Raw genomic sequence first — 15,722 nt, 5'->3', positions numbered from 1 at the left:
CCAACCTTCTGTTTGTTGAATATTTGTTGCTCAACATATATATATTGGAGACCACTAAAAGACAATACAATTACAAGCACCATTTCATAAGGTGGTATTGCTCCCATGGGGTCGCCTTCACGCGGCGGGAGTGTTTCCACAGAGCTACCTCACCCCTTTACTTCTCTTCTTTTGTCTTATTTCTGCCTTACCAGTCCTTTCACCTATATTTCCTTCCAAGAAAACTCTCCCTACTATTCCCTGCAGTTTTCCAATTCTTTTCGTGTTGTCTTATTTCTACCTGACTGGATCCATCACCTTTATTTCACTTACCAAAAGTCTTCTTTTCCACATCCTTATTTCTCTGCCCCCCGCATGTCGTAAGAGGCGACTAAATGATTCTGTTTCTCCTTTTACCCTTGTTGAGTGGTTCTTGTATAGAATATAGTCAATGTTTGTAAAGATTTTAGTCAAGCAGTATGTAAGAAATGTTTAGTCCTTTGTACTGGAAACTTGCATTCTCCCAGTAAGGTCATATATTGTACTACGTTGCAAGCCCCTGGAGCAATTTTTTGATTAGTGCTTTTGTGAACAAGAAACACTTAACAAGTGGCTCTATCCCATCTCCCCCCTTTCCCCTATCCCATCTCCCCCCTTTCCCTCGTCACGATATAACCTTCGTGGTTGAAAACGACGTTAAACACCAAATAAAGAAAGAAAGATAAGGTGGTATTATTTAACACATGGAAGAGACAACACACAATTTTTATTATACCGTGGCCTGCTCAGTTACCAGACCTTAAGGTCCCATTGAAAATATGTGGTCTAGAACACGCTGAAAAACGCATGTTTTGGATCAGCATAAACCAGAGAAACAGTTTCTGGGTGCATGTCTTGAACTGCTGATGCGTTACATACAAGTTATTAAAACAACATTTAATTTCATTCCTCTGTGGATGGTATTGAGTCAGAAGAACCACCTGTCAGTGTCACGATATGAAAGATGCTGACAGTGAATTAAAGGTTAGTTTGATACTTGATTTATTTGAACCGAGCACGCCTCTCGACACCATTTAATTTTAAAAAACTTTCCTTTAATCTGGCAGGGGTCTGTGCCATACATGTTCTTGTTTAAATTAAACATTTTTCAGACTGTCATAAATGTGCTGCAAAAAAATAATATTTCTATGCAGGGATTTGACTGACCAGAAATGTTGAAATGCTTTCAGTGCTGAGGAGTTGTTCAGGTGTCGTAAAAGGGAGAATTTGTCAGTGCCACAGCGTGGTGGAGCCAAAGACTATGAGCCCGATGGATCCTGGTTGCAGGACAAGAGATTGGAGGCATTTTATGAAGAACACCAGAGTGTTCTTGCAGAACCCAGAGTTGAGAAGAGGTCAGATATCGGAAAATTATGCTTTTAGTTTTACTTTTAGTTTGTATTGAAGTTGAACTGGCAAAGCTTAAATACACAAAGTGGTACTCCGGCCCCTTGTGAGACCCCCCTAAATGTGAGAAAAATAGGTCCTAATAAAGAGGGAGTGTCAAAATGGAATCAAATGTACACAAGATATATCAGAAAATCTTTATAAAAAAACCAAGGTCATAAGACGGGGGTCTTAAATTAGGGGGGGGGGGGGGGGGGGGGGGAGGAGGGTTCCACTGTTCTTAAAGGCTGATTCATGACTCTGTGTTCTATACTGTGCATGTGTAGCATTTAAATAGAAAGGCAGACGCACAGCAAAACAGACAATTACTGTTGTCAGAGAGACTCGGAGAGCAAGAATCTATGTAAATGATGATGAAAGATCTCTTTCACAGTTTCAGTTAATAATGCTTGCATTTCTTTTTGAATTAAATTGTATGGTAACATGTGTGTTTTAATTTGTATGTCTGCCGTTCCTATTTTGACTTTATACACAACATGTAGGATATATTTTCTTTACTGATTGAGGAAACAAGAAAAGGAAAATTGAAAAGCAATTAAGCTGAAAGAATACCAAACTGACACAATGTTTAGCTACATGTACTGATGTAGTACCATGACAATTTCACTGTGTGAAACTATCTCATTTCACCTTTGTTTTGAGACATTGATATATTTATTTATTGATATATTATTGATTTATCTATTTATCAATTATGCTTTTTTCAGCGGCAGTCTAGTGAAAGGGACCTGGAGTTCAGAGATGAGACTCGTCAACTTGGAGAAAACCGTAAGTGAGGAGAGAATTTCACTTGGAAAATATTGGTGAAATTTTGCTGAGAAGGAGTATTGAATAAGATAGTTCTATTTATAAGTCTGTTGAATGTAGGAAGTTGCATTTCAAAGCATATTTCAAATTCTCAGCCTACCTGAAAGTGTACTTTTACTGTTCTTCAGGACCTATTGACATGTCTGATGTACTGGAAGGTGACTTTTAACTTGCATGGTCTCCACTTTTTGCGTGGGAGTGGAGGGGGGGGGGGGGTGTCTTTGGGTGTAGTATTGCTTTCAGGAGAACTTGCAGTGTGTTAATAGATTTTGTATTCTGTACAGGCCAAGTTTTGGATGAAGATGGGATTTGCAGACCAGCAACGCAACTGGCTGCACCCTGAAGAGGCCCTTTTCCTCATGGAAGTTGTAAGATGGACAGCAGCTTTTATTGTTCATCTTTGCAGAGAATAATTATATCTTATACATGTATATCTATATCATATATCATAACATTATAAGATGCTTGGTGGCTTGCTGTCAGACCAGCTTTTTTTTGTTGGTCCCAGGGTATCGTCTTCTGTTTCATCTTATTCGACCGAGGCCGAAGGCGATGTTGATAAAGATGTTACACCGAATGCGATATGCTCCCCGAGGACCGAGGTCTGACAACAAGCCACCAAACATCGTTTTTGTTATCATTTCAGAAGAGCAAAAGTATGGAACATTAAATTGAGGGAAGCCATATTCTGAACGTATGTTTTAGAATGCAATTCAGGGCCCCTAAGTGTCAGAAGTTCAAGTTATCACGTCATACTTGTGTTTGATGGTAAACGTAACCTGTTCGTCGCTTTTGTTCCAGTCTAAAAATGTACATAGCTGCCATCATATTTGCTGATTCAGTCAGGTTTTTGCATAAATGTTGTCTTTTCTTAGAAAAAGTTTACTAAGAAAGAGGAGTGACAGCAGAAAAACTAACCCGATTATGCTTAACTCTGACACAGTTGCGGCAAGTGTTTTTTTTTTCATATTTGATAACATCTACTGATCTAGCCAGTTTGAAAGAGCTTTTGAATTCCTTTTCAATGTCTACAAAAGACCCCCCTTTCGCGACACCCCTCTCAAAGTCAAAGTGTATTATTATTAGTATTAACCCTTCTTTCTGGGAATTTCTCTTCATAACCTCTGTAAATGTATGCCCATTTTAAGATTCCCTCCTTTTTGAGACCTGATTTTCTCAGATTTTTGGAGGTCTTAAACAGGCAGTACAGTGGTACCTGCGATGAAAGGTCTGTTATCTACAGTTAGGCAAACAACTGAACTTTGTTGACAGAATTGCCTGGATCTGAGGCACCAAGGCCTGTCGCTCAGTCTACAGGAGGCCTGCGATTTATTACTTCATCCTTCATGTGACATCAGTGAAGAGGAATACCAAGTTTATGCTCACCTGCGAAGACTTGGCTTTATCGTAATTCGCCATGCAGGAAAGTAAGTGGAATGTATAGCGGATAATAAACAGTGGCTTATTTGGGAGATGTAGATGTTAGTTCACCTTTGAGGGATGTGTTACAAGCTGCATAACTCAACATTTCAAAACCCTGTGGTGAGATTAAGCTTTTTGAATGGAATAGTTTTATCTTATTTCTACCTCAGGTTAACATCATAATTATCTGGTATCTCCAAACCTGTTCTTTTAATGAAGTGCAGCATTATAATGAATCTGTAGTAAATGATTTAAATTCCAAATTGCATCTGTCAGAAACAAATGTTTCACTTCACAAGCTCGTAAAGTTGTACCACAGATCTGCTCATTGCATGACTGAGTAGAACTCTTTTTTTATAATGTGGTTAGTTCTGTTAGTATCTATTTTCAACAAGCTGTGCTTGTACATTGTGTTCCATTAAACAAAACACACAGATGTAAACAACATTTTTTTTTAAAAACACTCTCTAGCTACATTCTGAACAAAAATCGTTTTCAAATGTTATTTGCTTTCCTTCTGTTTTAGGTTGGACGTCACATCGTATGAGAAGAAAATTGGCCTGGATAAACATGCCCGTAAGAAAACAAAGAAGAACTCAAAATCAAAAACAACCGACTGTGCACAAACCACAAAATGTGATGAAGGCAACCAAACAAACATCAGCACTGATACTCAGAGAGAATGTTTGCGGCAAGCTGTATGTGACAGGGAACCTGTATCAGGCAAACAGACAGAGCAGGGTGCTCGTAATGGAAGTGAAACACTCCTTAATAAGGTTACAGGTTCAAAGGGAAGTAACCAGCCTGCTCAGAACAAGACCCATTCTCCCCTGTTAGACATAGAAGCTGTCCACAACGCATCCGAAAGCACTGTCTCAGAAGAAAACGCGGAAAATAGATCAAAAGCAGATGAGTTTACAGCCCAGCAAAACTCGAGGCAGGGAAGTGAAACGAAAATAGAAACAACAGTAGAAACAACACGGGACACAGAAAGTGGAGAACCGCCTGTGAAAAAATTGAGGGTAGAAAACCAAAACAGCAAAAAAGTGAGATCAGCATCCTCTGTTAGAATGCCCAGCCTGCAAGACCCATGGTCAAGTGCAATCAAACAATCTTTGCTTCACCACAGCAGTTTAGGGTTAAGTTCTTGGGACTTCAGCATTACTCCTTTCCCAGACATGGGCGGGACGGAGACAGTGTCGTTGCCGATTCCTCCCTCCCACCTGCTGCCCCCAAACACTGGTGTTGACGAAGATTACGAGGATGTGTGCATGTTTGACGTGGAAGAGTACCGCCAGCAGCAGCAGCTGCAGTCGCATCGTTCAGTTCTGTGAGTAGAAGATTATTAATTATTGATTCGTGGTAATTAAGTTTGATGGATAGATTTTGGTAGTTTTGTGGATAATGACTAATCATTTAGGCAGGTAAATAACAATAATGAAACTTTATTCATCCTGTACAAAAAATTGCAAATGTTTTTTTTTATATACGTAGTATTTTGGATACATCATGTTGACATGTAAAGCGAGACTTTGAGTTCAGATCCTGTGTATACATAGTGATCATGCAAGCGATTTTATAAACTGTCTTTTACTTAGGACTAGAGAGACAATGTGATTCATGCAAGATGTATGGACATTTAGTGTATGGTAATCAGTGTGCATGTGCTTGATTTCACTCATCAGAAATCAGGAAGATGAATATGGACATCTGAAGAGCTTGGACTTCTCGTATGCGGAGTGGTACCAGAAACACAGCAAGCCTATCAACGCCAAGAACTGGAGGGAGTGGAAGGCGGAGCTGCGACAACGGGAAAACAGCTTCATTGCGGAATCACCTGTCGCGCATCTCTGGCGAGGGGAGGTAACCCCACTGGTGCAACCTACTGATGCTACTTCTACAGGTATGGTTTACTGATAACAATGAGTTACGGTCTCGACAGAACAATTCGCAACGCCAGCAACAGAAATGTTGGGGAGGGGGGGAAGGAGCTTCAAAAATACCATCCTTCTTGTGTACACCATCATGCACACCAACCACAGATCTCGCCAGTCTTTTACATGGGATAAGAGAGATCTGTGGTTGGTGTGCATGATGGTGTACACAAGAAGGATGGTATTTTTGAAGCTCCTTCCCCCCCTCCCCAACATTTCTGTACTTTGGCCTAGACACATGCCAACAATCTGCACTGGTTTCTGTGGGTAGTGGAACTTTGTTGTTGTTGAATGAATTTTCTAAATCACAACTATGCCAATCTGTACATTTAATTCAACAAAAAATGCTCACTTTGTACAGGAAGCAGCCAGGCTTTAGATGTTTGGGTCCAGGTCCAAGTGGATGCATAAACTTGTCCCATGTAAAAGGCTGGGGAAATCTGTTGTGGTAAACAAGACGTGGTTCTTAAAAAGGATGGTACTTTTAACTTTGAAACAGCAACAATATTGTTCAGACCTGGGAACCACTGTTTTGCACTTGTAGTACATGTATTATCAAAAAAACTTGGTGTTTTTTTTAAAAGAAAAATGAGCATACTCCACCCAGCATTTGAACATCCATGATTTAAACTTGCTTCACACGCGTCCGTCGCACTGTTAAATAAGTTTACCAATACAATTAAAACAAATGCTTCTTTCAATGTTTACTGACAATAACTGTAATCGTGTGTTAAAACACTGGATCGGCTTCAGGATGTGCTTGTGAAGAAAAGTAGTCTTGGAATTTTTCTCATCGTAATTTGTTCCACTGACCGTATTGATCGTATTCTAGACAATCATACGTACAAAATACGGCAAAATCGTATCAGTTCCCGGGTCTGATTGTTGCCTTGCACATAAGCCTGAGGTTACCTGACAAACAAAGACATGGGTTTTAATTTGGAGACAAGAATGATTTATCTTAATGTTGCAGCATGCTGTCTGTGGTCGTAAGACTTGGATTCCCAATCACTTTCAGTTTCAGCTTAGAAAAAATGAGAAGCGATTACCTCCCTTTGTTTAAAAACATGATGTTACGATACATTCGACTCAACTTTGATGACACTTTTCTTAATTCTTATCTTAAAAAAATGGACATGTGTCACAGTTCCCCCAACAAATGGGAAAATTGAGACTTATAATGACAGTCACCATGCGCTCAATCACAAACTCTAGTGCAAGTCGTGAATATGGATGAAAAAAGGTCGCAATTCATGTCTGAGAGTTCATTGATGGTTTGCTTCTGGAGTAATATATTCTACGTTATTCCTTTTCAGCTGCTTTGCTGAATAAACTTTCAGTAATTCAGCCATTTAAAGGACCATTTCCTGAAAACCCAAGGTAATTTTGACTATCACCAACATGCATGTGCCATGTAACTGTGTACACGCACATACAGGGTGACCCAAAAAAAAGAGTACCCAAACAAAACGTCATAAATTGAACAAAAATAAAGCAATCTTCATAAAAATTGTTTACACACACAAGTAGCCTCTGCATGATTTCAACAGAAAATGTTAGCGTTCTAGCTTGTCTTTCAGGAAAGTTATGCTCATTCTACAGAACATGCTCCAAATGGCCTCCCCCGGATTTAAATCCCCCAGATTTCTATCTTTGGGGGTTCCTGAAAGACAACGTCTACAGGAACAACCCACAGACAATCGCAGAACTCAAGCGAGCCATCACAACAACCATTCGCGGAATCTCGCAACAGGAGTGTGTGCGGGTGATTGATAACTTTGCGCGGCAAGTTCAAGTTTGCCTGAATCGGCGCGGAGGCCATTTGGAGCATGTTCTGTAGAATGAGCAGAACTTTCCTGAAAGACAAGCTAGAACGCTAAAATTTTCTGTGCAAATCATGCAGAGGCTACTTGTGTGTGTACATAAATTTTATGAAGATTGCTTTATTTTTGTTTAATTTATGACGTTTTGTTTGGGTACTTTTTTTTTGGGGGGTCACCCTGTATGTGTTTATGTGTGTGTGTGTGTGTGTGTGTGTGTGTGTGTGTGTGTGTGTGTGTGTGTGTGTGTGTGTGTGTGTGTGTGTGTGTTTGCTTCAACATGAAGGAACTGGAAAATATGTAAAATGCTCTCTCTCTCTCTCTCTCTGAAGACATTTCAATAATCATACAGTCGTACCACCCCTTTTGAGACCCCTCGATTTTAGACTTCTCTTTTAACACCTGGCTCAGACTCTTTTTTTTCAGTCTCTGTAAATTTACCTCCATATGAAAACTGTCGTTTTTTAAACGTGGCTTTCTTAAGAATATTTCGTCGTCTTTAAAGGATAAGGATAAGGATAAGATTTTATATAGTCCATGAGGGTAACCTCACAGAAATTCGGGCTGCTTTCTCCCTGGGGAAAGCAAGCGCTGCCATCTATATATATATATACGACTTGTGTGTGTGTGTGTATGTGTTTGTTCGCCATGCACGGCCAAAGTTCTCGATGGATCTGCTTCAAATTTGGTGCCCATATTCAGATACACCCTGCACAAAATCTGGTCGATGAGATATTTCAACACGTGCTCTCAGCGCGCAGCGCTGAACCGATTTTGGTTCCACCTGAGCTACCCGGGCCCCCATACCGACACACCAAAGCCAAAGTTCTCGGTGGATCTTTTTCAAATTTGGACACCGTATTCAGCTACACCTCGGACACAATATCATCGATGAGATATTTCAACACGTGCTCTCAGCGCGCAGCGCTGAACCAATTTTAGTTTTTGTGTTCATTTCACCATTACAAGTAACTCTTCCTTATCTTCTCCAGTGTTTTGCGTTTATCTCCCTTCCTTCGTGTGGCTTCAATCCATATTCCCGTTTCTAAGTTACTATTTTTAGAATGTCACTGCGCTGTCCAGAACGCTTCCCTTGCACCCGTAAGTTGTTCTTACTGTCAAAGTGAAAAGGTCGAATCAATTTATAGCCACGCGAAAAATACACTCTCACCTATCTCTATATATTTATAGATATAGATATACATATATATACGGCTTCTCTGTGTGTGTGTGTGTGTGTGTGAGCAAAAACCTGTGTATTGTAGAGTTCTGTTTGTGATGTGGTCTAGCGGCTTTTGTCTGTCTGTATGTTCTGGCATTTGAGAAGCCACAACAGATAATATAGGGCTAAGAAATAAGCTCTAAAATTCTCAATCCCGTTTGACAGGACTTCGCCTGCAAAGGTGATTGTGATGAACCGCCACGCTGTCTGTCTCTGTCTCGCGATTCACCCCGGCGAAGCCGGGTATTCCTCTAGCCGCGATTATCTCCCTTCCTCCGTGTGGCAATGCCGGGTCCCAGGCGCAGCCTGGTATTCGGCTCTACTTCTTCCCGGTGAAGCCGGTACCCGGCGAAGCGGGTAATCATCTAGTACAGTATACGGCGCTACCCATTTTTTTTTTTTTCCTGCATGCGTGTATTCATGTTTCCAAGCCCTGAGGCTTAATGCCGTGTGAGATGGAATTTTTTTTTTACACTTTATTCCAAGTCACACGGGTATTTGGTGGACATTTTTATCTATGCCTATACAATTTTGCCAGGAAAGACCCTTTTGTCAATCGTGGGATCTTTAACGTGCACACCCCAATGTAGTGTACACGAAGGGACCTCGGTTTTTCGTCTCATCCGAAAGACTAGCACTTGAACCCACCACCTAGGTGGCCTAACTGTATAACAAATTCTGTCAGTATAGTTCAAAATAATGCAATAAAATGTGACTGTTTCAGCCCAGACGCTGTGAGGATATGCTTTGATGTTTATCTTCCAAACACCAGCTTCAAGAAGTCCAGTCCTGGGCTTCCGGATCATAGAGTTTGTGTTGTAAGGTGAGTACCAGAGCTCTGGACCTCTAAACGATATCAGTCAGTGCTTGGTTTGCACACAGTTGGATGCGTATTTTGGTTGAACTCAATTAATTGCTCAGAAAATAGCTCGGTCAGTAGCGTGCTGGCTTTAAAACACATTTTTTAATATCTGTGTAGCTTCTGTTCTTGGTTTGGGTTCTGCAAAAACCCTTATTTATAACTGCCAGAACCGTTCTTGTTTTGATGTATAATACTTGTTTTGCTTAAATATTGAATGTTCTGCCTGTCTGTCCATTCAAGTGTGCAATAAAGTGCAGTTACAATCAAAACCTGCCCTGGTGACCACCACTCGGTTAAAATCACCTGCCCAGGGATGTTGCCACAAATTCATACCTATAGGACAAATGTCCTGAGCTCTTCGGCATCAATAGGACATTTGACTTCTTTCAGACATTTTAATAGGACATTATAATTTTGTGCAAAACACAAAATTATGATCACACACACACACATATCAATATATGCACCAACATTGTGTGCGTATATTGTTTTATCACTTTTGTTTCAAACAGGACACACACAAAAAAGAACAAACTAAAAAGCAACCAAAAACTTCAGCACTCTTCAGGGGTGTTGCTAGACATTTTCATGTTGGGACATTTGGCCGAAACTGTCAGAAAGCTTTAGGACATCTTGAACAATTTTCGGCTATTATTTTGGCTCATACAAAGTCACCGCAACATTGAAGCACAAGACTCAAGAGGGGAACACAAATACATACAATCATTGTCTTAGGAACACAGATTACAGGGGCGGAGCAGTTAAGCCAGAGGGGGGGGGGGGGGGGTACAACCTGGGGTCCAGGGTCCTGTTGGGGCGTCTGGGGGGCAAAGCCCCCCTTAAGCTGAAGAATTTTAGCTATTTTATAAACAATTTGTGGCTTATCCTTGATTTTAAACATGATCAACTGGTGTCAGCAGCCACTCATTATTTCTTTTAACGTTAGACTATTAAATAATGGCAATTTATCTTCACTGATATTTGCTCCCGACATCATATAGTATGGTTAGAAGGAAGTCATGTCGCATACTATGACAATTAAACAATTAACTCTTCCCCCTGCTTTACAGACAGAAAAAAAAAAAATTCACAGACATCTTTTTTTTTGGGGGGGGGGGGGACAGCCGGAGGGGGGGGGGGGGTGGCCGCAACCCCTGTAACACCCCCCTAATCCGCCCCTAGATTATATGTTGCTTACTGCAACTGAAATAATCAGCTTTGCTGATTTAACTACATCAGACACCAGTTCTCTGAAACTTTTTCAAACCTTTAACTTTAATTTCTTGAAAGTACGTAAAACTCTTCCAATCTTGTGCTAATCTTGACAAGCCTTGGGAAACATGACTGGTAAAACACCAATAAAAAAAACGTGTAGGGTGAGCCATTTTGCTTAGAAACTACGATTTGGAGGACGCTTTTCATTCTCTGGCTCAGCAGATTTCGATTCGCGGTGACTATCGTCTGCTATGTCGTCTGCTTCGATCGACTCGACAACACTACTACCACTCACACTGACACTGTCCACATTCGCGGTGTTCCTGTCATTTTGTCCGGAATCACGTACCTTGGCGAAGGGTAGCAAACCTTGGCCAATTTAGTTTTTTTCTTTTTTGGTTGCGACATGATGTTCAAATCCAAATCGAAAGCACTGACTGACTTATAAACTATCGTGAACCGGCGAACGCAAACGCTGAGAGTGTGGTTTCACTCTGGCATCTATAATTTTTGACAATGGCTTCCGTTCAAAACATTGATGTTTCGTTTTTGGTATTCGCGAAGGAAATAAACGTCAGTCAGTTGACTAAGTACATCCTCAGCAGTTTTAGCAATCAAAGCCTGACCAATACAAAGAACTGGACAAACTTTGGCCGATTTAGGCGAATACTCTTCGGACATTTGGCCGATAGGGACATGAAAGTTTCGGCCAAAGTAAAAAAAAATCGGCGAAGGGCCAACCCAAACGACACTCCTGCTCTTACTTTGATTGCCACACAAACTGCATGATTTCTTAACAGAGCTTTTTCTTGACATATTTGACAAAACAGTTTACCTATATAGATGGTCTCTTTGCTGTCAAATTCTAACCAACTAGTACTAAACAGGGTCAGCCATGAATAGTTAACCTTATTAAAAGACCGTCTGTGCGAATGTCCTGTTGTACCGACATGTACATCTTCAAGTCACGAAACTTGACTTTCCGTGATTGTGGAGGTTTCAGCGGCGACACTGTCATTGGCGCTGTCATTTTCCGGAATTATGCTATTGCTAGCCGTGTTTTCCCATGTTCTTCTTGGCCCTAATGTAGCACACGATGCTGTTGAAACGCCAAACGTGTTTAGCTTTTTTGTTTGTTTGGCAGGCTTTCGCTTTTTTCGGTGGCATAATTCAGAGCCGTGCGCTTCAACTCTAACCGAAAGCAAATTAAAGCATATGCGAGCCTTGGTCAGTTGGAGTTGTCTCCCGTACTCCTAACTTTAGTGCTGTAGACGGATGTACACAAACAGCTCATACCGCAAACAGTTCGTAAAACGCAAAATCTGCACTGCACAACTTCACTGCACCTGTACGCGAGAGCGCTTGGTCACTTTTTATATTTAGTCAAGTTTTGACTAAATATTTTAACATCGAGGGGGAATCGAAACGAGGGTCGTGGTGTATGTGCGTGTGTGTGTGTGTGTGTGTGTCTGTCTGTGTGTGTGTGTGTGTAGAGCGATTCAGACTAAACTACTGGACCGATCTTTATGAAATTTGACATGAGAGTTCCTGGGTATGAAATCCCCGAACGTTTTTTTCATTTTTTTGATAAATGTCTTTGATGACGTCATATCCGGCTTTTCGTGAAAGTTGAGGCGGCACTGTCACGCCCTCATTTTTCAACCAAATTGGTTGAAATTTTGGTCAAGTAATCTTCGACGAAGCCCGGACTTCGGTATTGCATTTCAGCTTGGTGGCTTAAAAATTAATTAATGACTTTGGTCATTAAAAATCTGAAAATTGTAAAAAAAAATAAAAATTTATGAAACGATCCAAATTTACGTTTATCTTATTCTCCATCATTTGCTGATTCCAAAAACATATAAATATGTTATATTCGGATTAAAAACAAGCTCTGAAAATTAAATATATAAAAATTATTATCAAAATTAAATTGTCCAAATCAATTTAAAAACACTTTCATCTTATTCCTTGTCGGTTCCTGATTCCAAAAACATATAGATATGATATGTTTGGATTAAAAACACGCTCAGAAAGTTAAAACAAAGAGAGGTACAGAAAAGCGTGCTATCCTTCTTAGCGCAACTACTACCCCGCTCTTCTTGTCAATTTCACTGCCTTTGCCATGAGCGGTGGACTGATGATGCTACGAGTATACGGTCTTGCTGAAAAATGGCATTGCGTTCAGTTTCATTCTGTGAGTTCGACAGCTACTTGACTAAATATTGTATTTTCGCCTTACGCGACTTGTTGAAGATTATTATCATGAAAGGAAAATTATCAAATAACGCACTGTCCGAAGGAATGGAGTTCTTATCGGACAATGACCGTGCTCAGTTGAAAACGATAGGACATCTGACCGCCATGCGGCTAAGTGAATCGGACATATGAGCCTTTTAATCGGTCTATGTCCGATGTCTAACGACATCCCTGCCTGCCTACAACCAAACAACAAGATTCCCAATGTGTTTGGGTGGTGGTTTGTTTTTTCTCATAAATAATTCATCTTTCCATAGCGACCATCTGTCTATAATGAGCACTTTTGGTGGGTCCTTTGGGTGGTCATTAAATACAGGCCCTACAGTATGTGATCTGTTCAATAATATTGTCTGCAGGGGAGACCACCCTCCTGATGTAATGGAGGTGCATGCAACCACAGCCCACCTTGCTGACGATGTTCCACTCCACTGGGCTGTCGTCAACTGCGGCGAGATCAGTTTCTTTGTTTTTGATGACCTTGACCTTCCTGTGAATCCCTCATCAGTTGGCTGACAGTGACATAATGATGGTCTTCATTGTTTCCTGTTCATCTGTCTGTTAGTTATGGTTATGTGTGAGTGTGTGTATGTGCTGTCTGTGTGTGTGTGTGAGAGAGATTTAATCGACCTTGACCTGTTGAGTGACACTTGCTGACCTTGACCTTGTAGACCTTGCCGTGTTATGCATCCCATGGCTCTTTGGAATGGATGTTGACATGCTGACAATGAGATTGTGATCTTTACTCCTCACATACATTTATGCCTTTCATAATTTGTTGGGTTACGCCTGTGTTGACCTTGACCTCATTGTTTCATCTTCATAATGATATTGTTCTATAATACATTCATAGAAGCATGTTTTTTGTGTGTGGTTCACTATATGGATGTGTGTGTTTGAGTGTATGTGTGGGTGTGTATGTGTGTGTTTAATTGTGAATGTTACAAAATTCAATATTTTATTTAGTTGAAGGTTCACAGCGAGTTAAAACAACCATATATATATGAAAGCTGAGTTTTTCATTACAGGCAACCTGAGTGTAGGGGAAAAAATGTAGAGCTCACAAACAAAATTTCTGTTTCTTTTATCTTTTCATTCGTTTTTGTTTTGTTCAGAGGTTTGCCCTAAGTCTCATGACACGCCCTGTGGCTATTCACAGCGTTAAGTAAGTTGCAGAAAAAAGACTGATCGATCGTGATATGTACAGAGAACACTGGACACCTATTGATGTTGTGGAGACTTTAATAAGATTAATTGTGCTCCTGCCGCAGAGCATCAGGTCTGATCACAATCTGATTAAGTATTTACGAAACTGCGCACATGAATGTCAGTCATGTTAGGTTGGGCTGTTTGTGCTTCAGTTGTGATTCCTTCACTGTTCATTTTGAGAAGGGCTACTTTCAGTTATGATCAAAGTTTGAGTTTGTTAATGTTACTGCTTGCTCATTGGTCTGTACATGTTTGTTGTGTGTGTCTGTGTGTGTTTGTCTTCTGTGAGCCTGTGTTTGTTTTTGTTGAGGTGTGTTTGCGCACTGCTGTGTGTGTGTTTGTGTTTGCTTGTGTGTGTGTGTGTATGTGTGTGCTTGCGAAGGCATTTTGATGTATGTGCATGCATGTGTGTGTGGGTCCGCTGTACTCGTGACATGAACTTCAGATTATTTTGAGAATGCATTGAATAGACACAGCTTTAACTCTGGTAGGAGTTTATCTTCATCTTTCTCTCAATGTCACACACAGTTGATACAAAAAGATATTAGGCAACACAGAATAAAACATTAAATTCCTTCATCAACAAGCATCATAATTTCCAAGAAACAAGAACGTGACTTTGGTGCTTTCATCATCAATCGAGGAATATCTCGTGTGTTGTTTTTTCTAGAAAAATTAGAAAATTAGCAACACATTAAAGTGAATGCAATACAGGAATATATATCGAGAGAGGGGGTGCCTGAGAGAGAGAGAGAAAGGTCACTGGGAATGAAAGAACAAAGATGTAGAATAAACATTAATTTTGTGGTTGTTGAGAATTTGATACGAAAAGTAATAGATATTAATTTTTGTAAGATACATTTGAAAGCCTCCCCCCTTAACACCCCTTTTTTTTCTGAATATTCATATTTCTCTCAAGTCAATGTAAACTGTATACAATAACACAGAAGCTCAGTAAGTGTAAACTTTAACAATATCACCTTTTAAAAACACCAACGATATCTTGGAATGTCTTGCAAGGTGGAACAATCTGAAAACGTCATTATGTACAAACATTTGTTTTATCACATTCATGTTCATGTTTTAGTCCAATCGTGACATCACTGCAACAGTAAATAAAGCTACGGTGATGCCAGCAAAGCATTTCACTTGTACATGTACTCAAATCTGTCGGCGCTACCATTCCTAAGGTTGTGTCATGCACTCTATGCTAGCAACCTGTTTTTCCTGTCGTATCTGAGTTTTATTTACAAATTATTGCTGTTGTATACACATCACTAGTAAGCAGTGTTTCACTGCTCAAAGATAGCGTAGGACATAACATGTACACTGACATAAGCGAATGTGCAGACAAGACACACAGAAGCGGCCTTGCGGGTGCATCTTTTTTTCTCTGTTGAACATGTCCAGACATTATTTTATAACAAAAATAATACGTTCTCTGTTTTACAACATCTAGATTTCATTTCATATTATATTTTCCACTTCAAAGCCAACTGGGAAAAGAGCATCATCACTAATGTTGCTGAAAACCGTTCAAAGTTTCATTT

General features: G+C 40.2%; 1 protein-coding gene across 1 annotated transcript in view; it reads left to right on the top strand.

Annotated features, from left to right (window-relative positions):
• Positions 1 to 13,823, top strand: part of LOC138958553 (tRNA-splicing endonuclease subunit Sen54-like) — a 14,829-nt gene extending 1,006 nt beyond the window's left edge. Inside the window, exons 2-10 of the mRNA XM_070329751.1 lie at positions 1,209 to 1,373; positions 2,133 to 2,193; positions 2,517 to 2,600; positions 3,505 to 3,659; positions 4,181 to 4,984; positions 5,340 to 5,557; positions 6,905 to 6,968; positions 9,355 to 9,453; positions 13,323 to 13,823. Of these exons, the coding sequence (XP_070185852.1) occupies positions 1,209 to 1,373; positions 2,133 to 2,193; positions 2,517 to 2,600; positions 3,505 to 3,659; positions 4,181 to 4,984; positions 5,340 to 5,557; positions 6,905 to 6,968; positions 9,355 to 9,453; positions 13,323 to 13,479 (1,807 nt within the window). The 3' untranslated portion in view covers positions 13,480 to 13,823. The remainder of the gene's footprint in view (positions 1 to 1,208; positions 1,374 to 2,132; positions 2,194 to 2,516; positions 2,601 to 3,504; positions 3,660 to 4,180; positions 4,985 to 5,339; positions 5,558 to 6,904; positions 6,969 to 9,354; positions 9,454 to 13,322) is intronic.
• Positions 13,824 to 15,722: the final 1,899 nt, after the last annotated feature.

The sequence above is a fragment of the Littorina saxatilis genome, linkage group LG2 (assembly GCF_037325665.1).
Source record: "Littorina saxatilis isolate snail1 linkage group LG2, US_GU_Lsax_2.0, whole genome shotgun sequence".
Taxonomy (NCBI): Eukaryota; Metazoa; Mollusca; class Gastropoda; order Littorinimorpha; family Littorinidae; genus Littorina; species Littorina saxatilis.
Note: the sequence above shows the minus strand (reverse complement) of the source record. Positions and strands in the feature narration are given on the sequence as shown.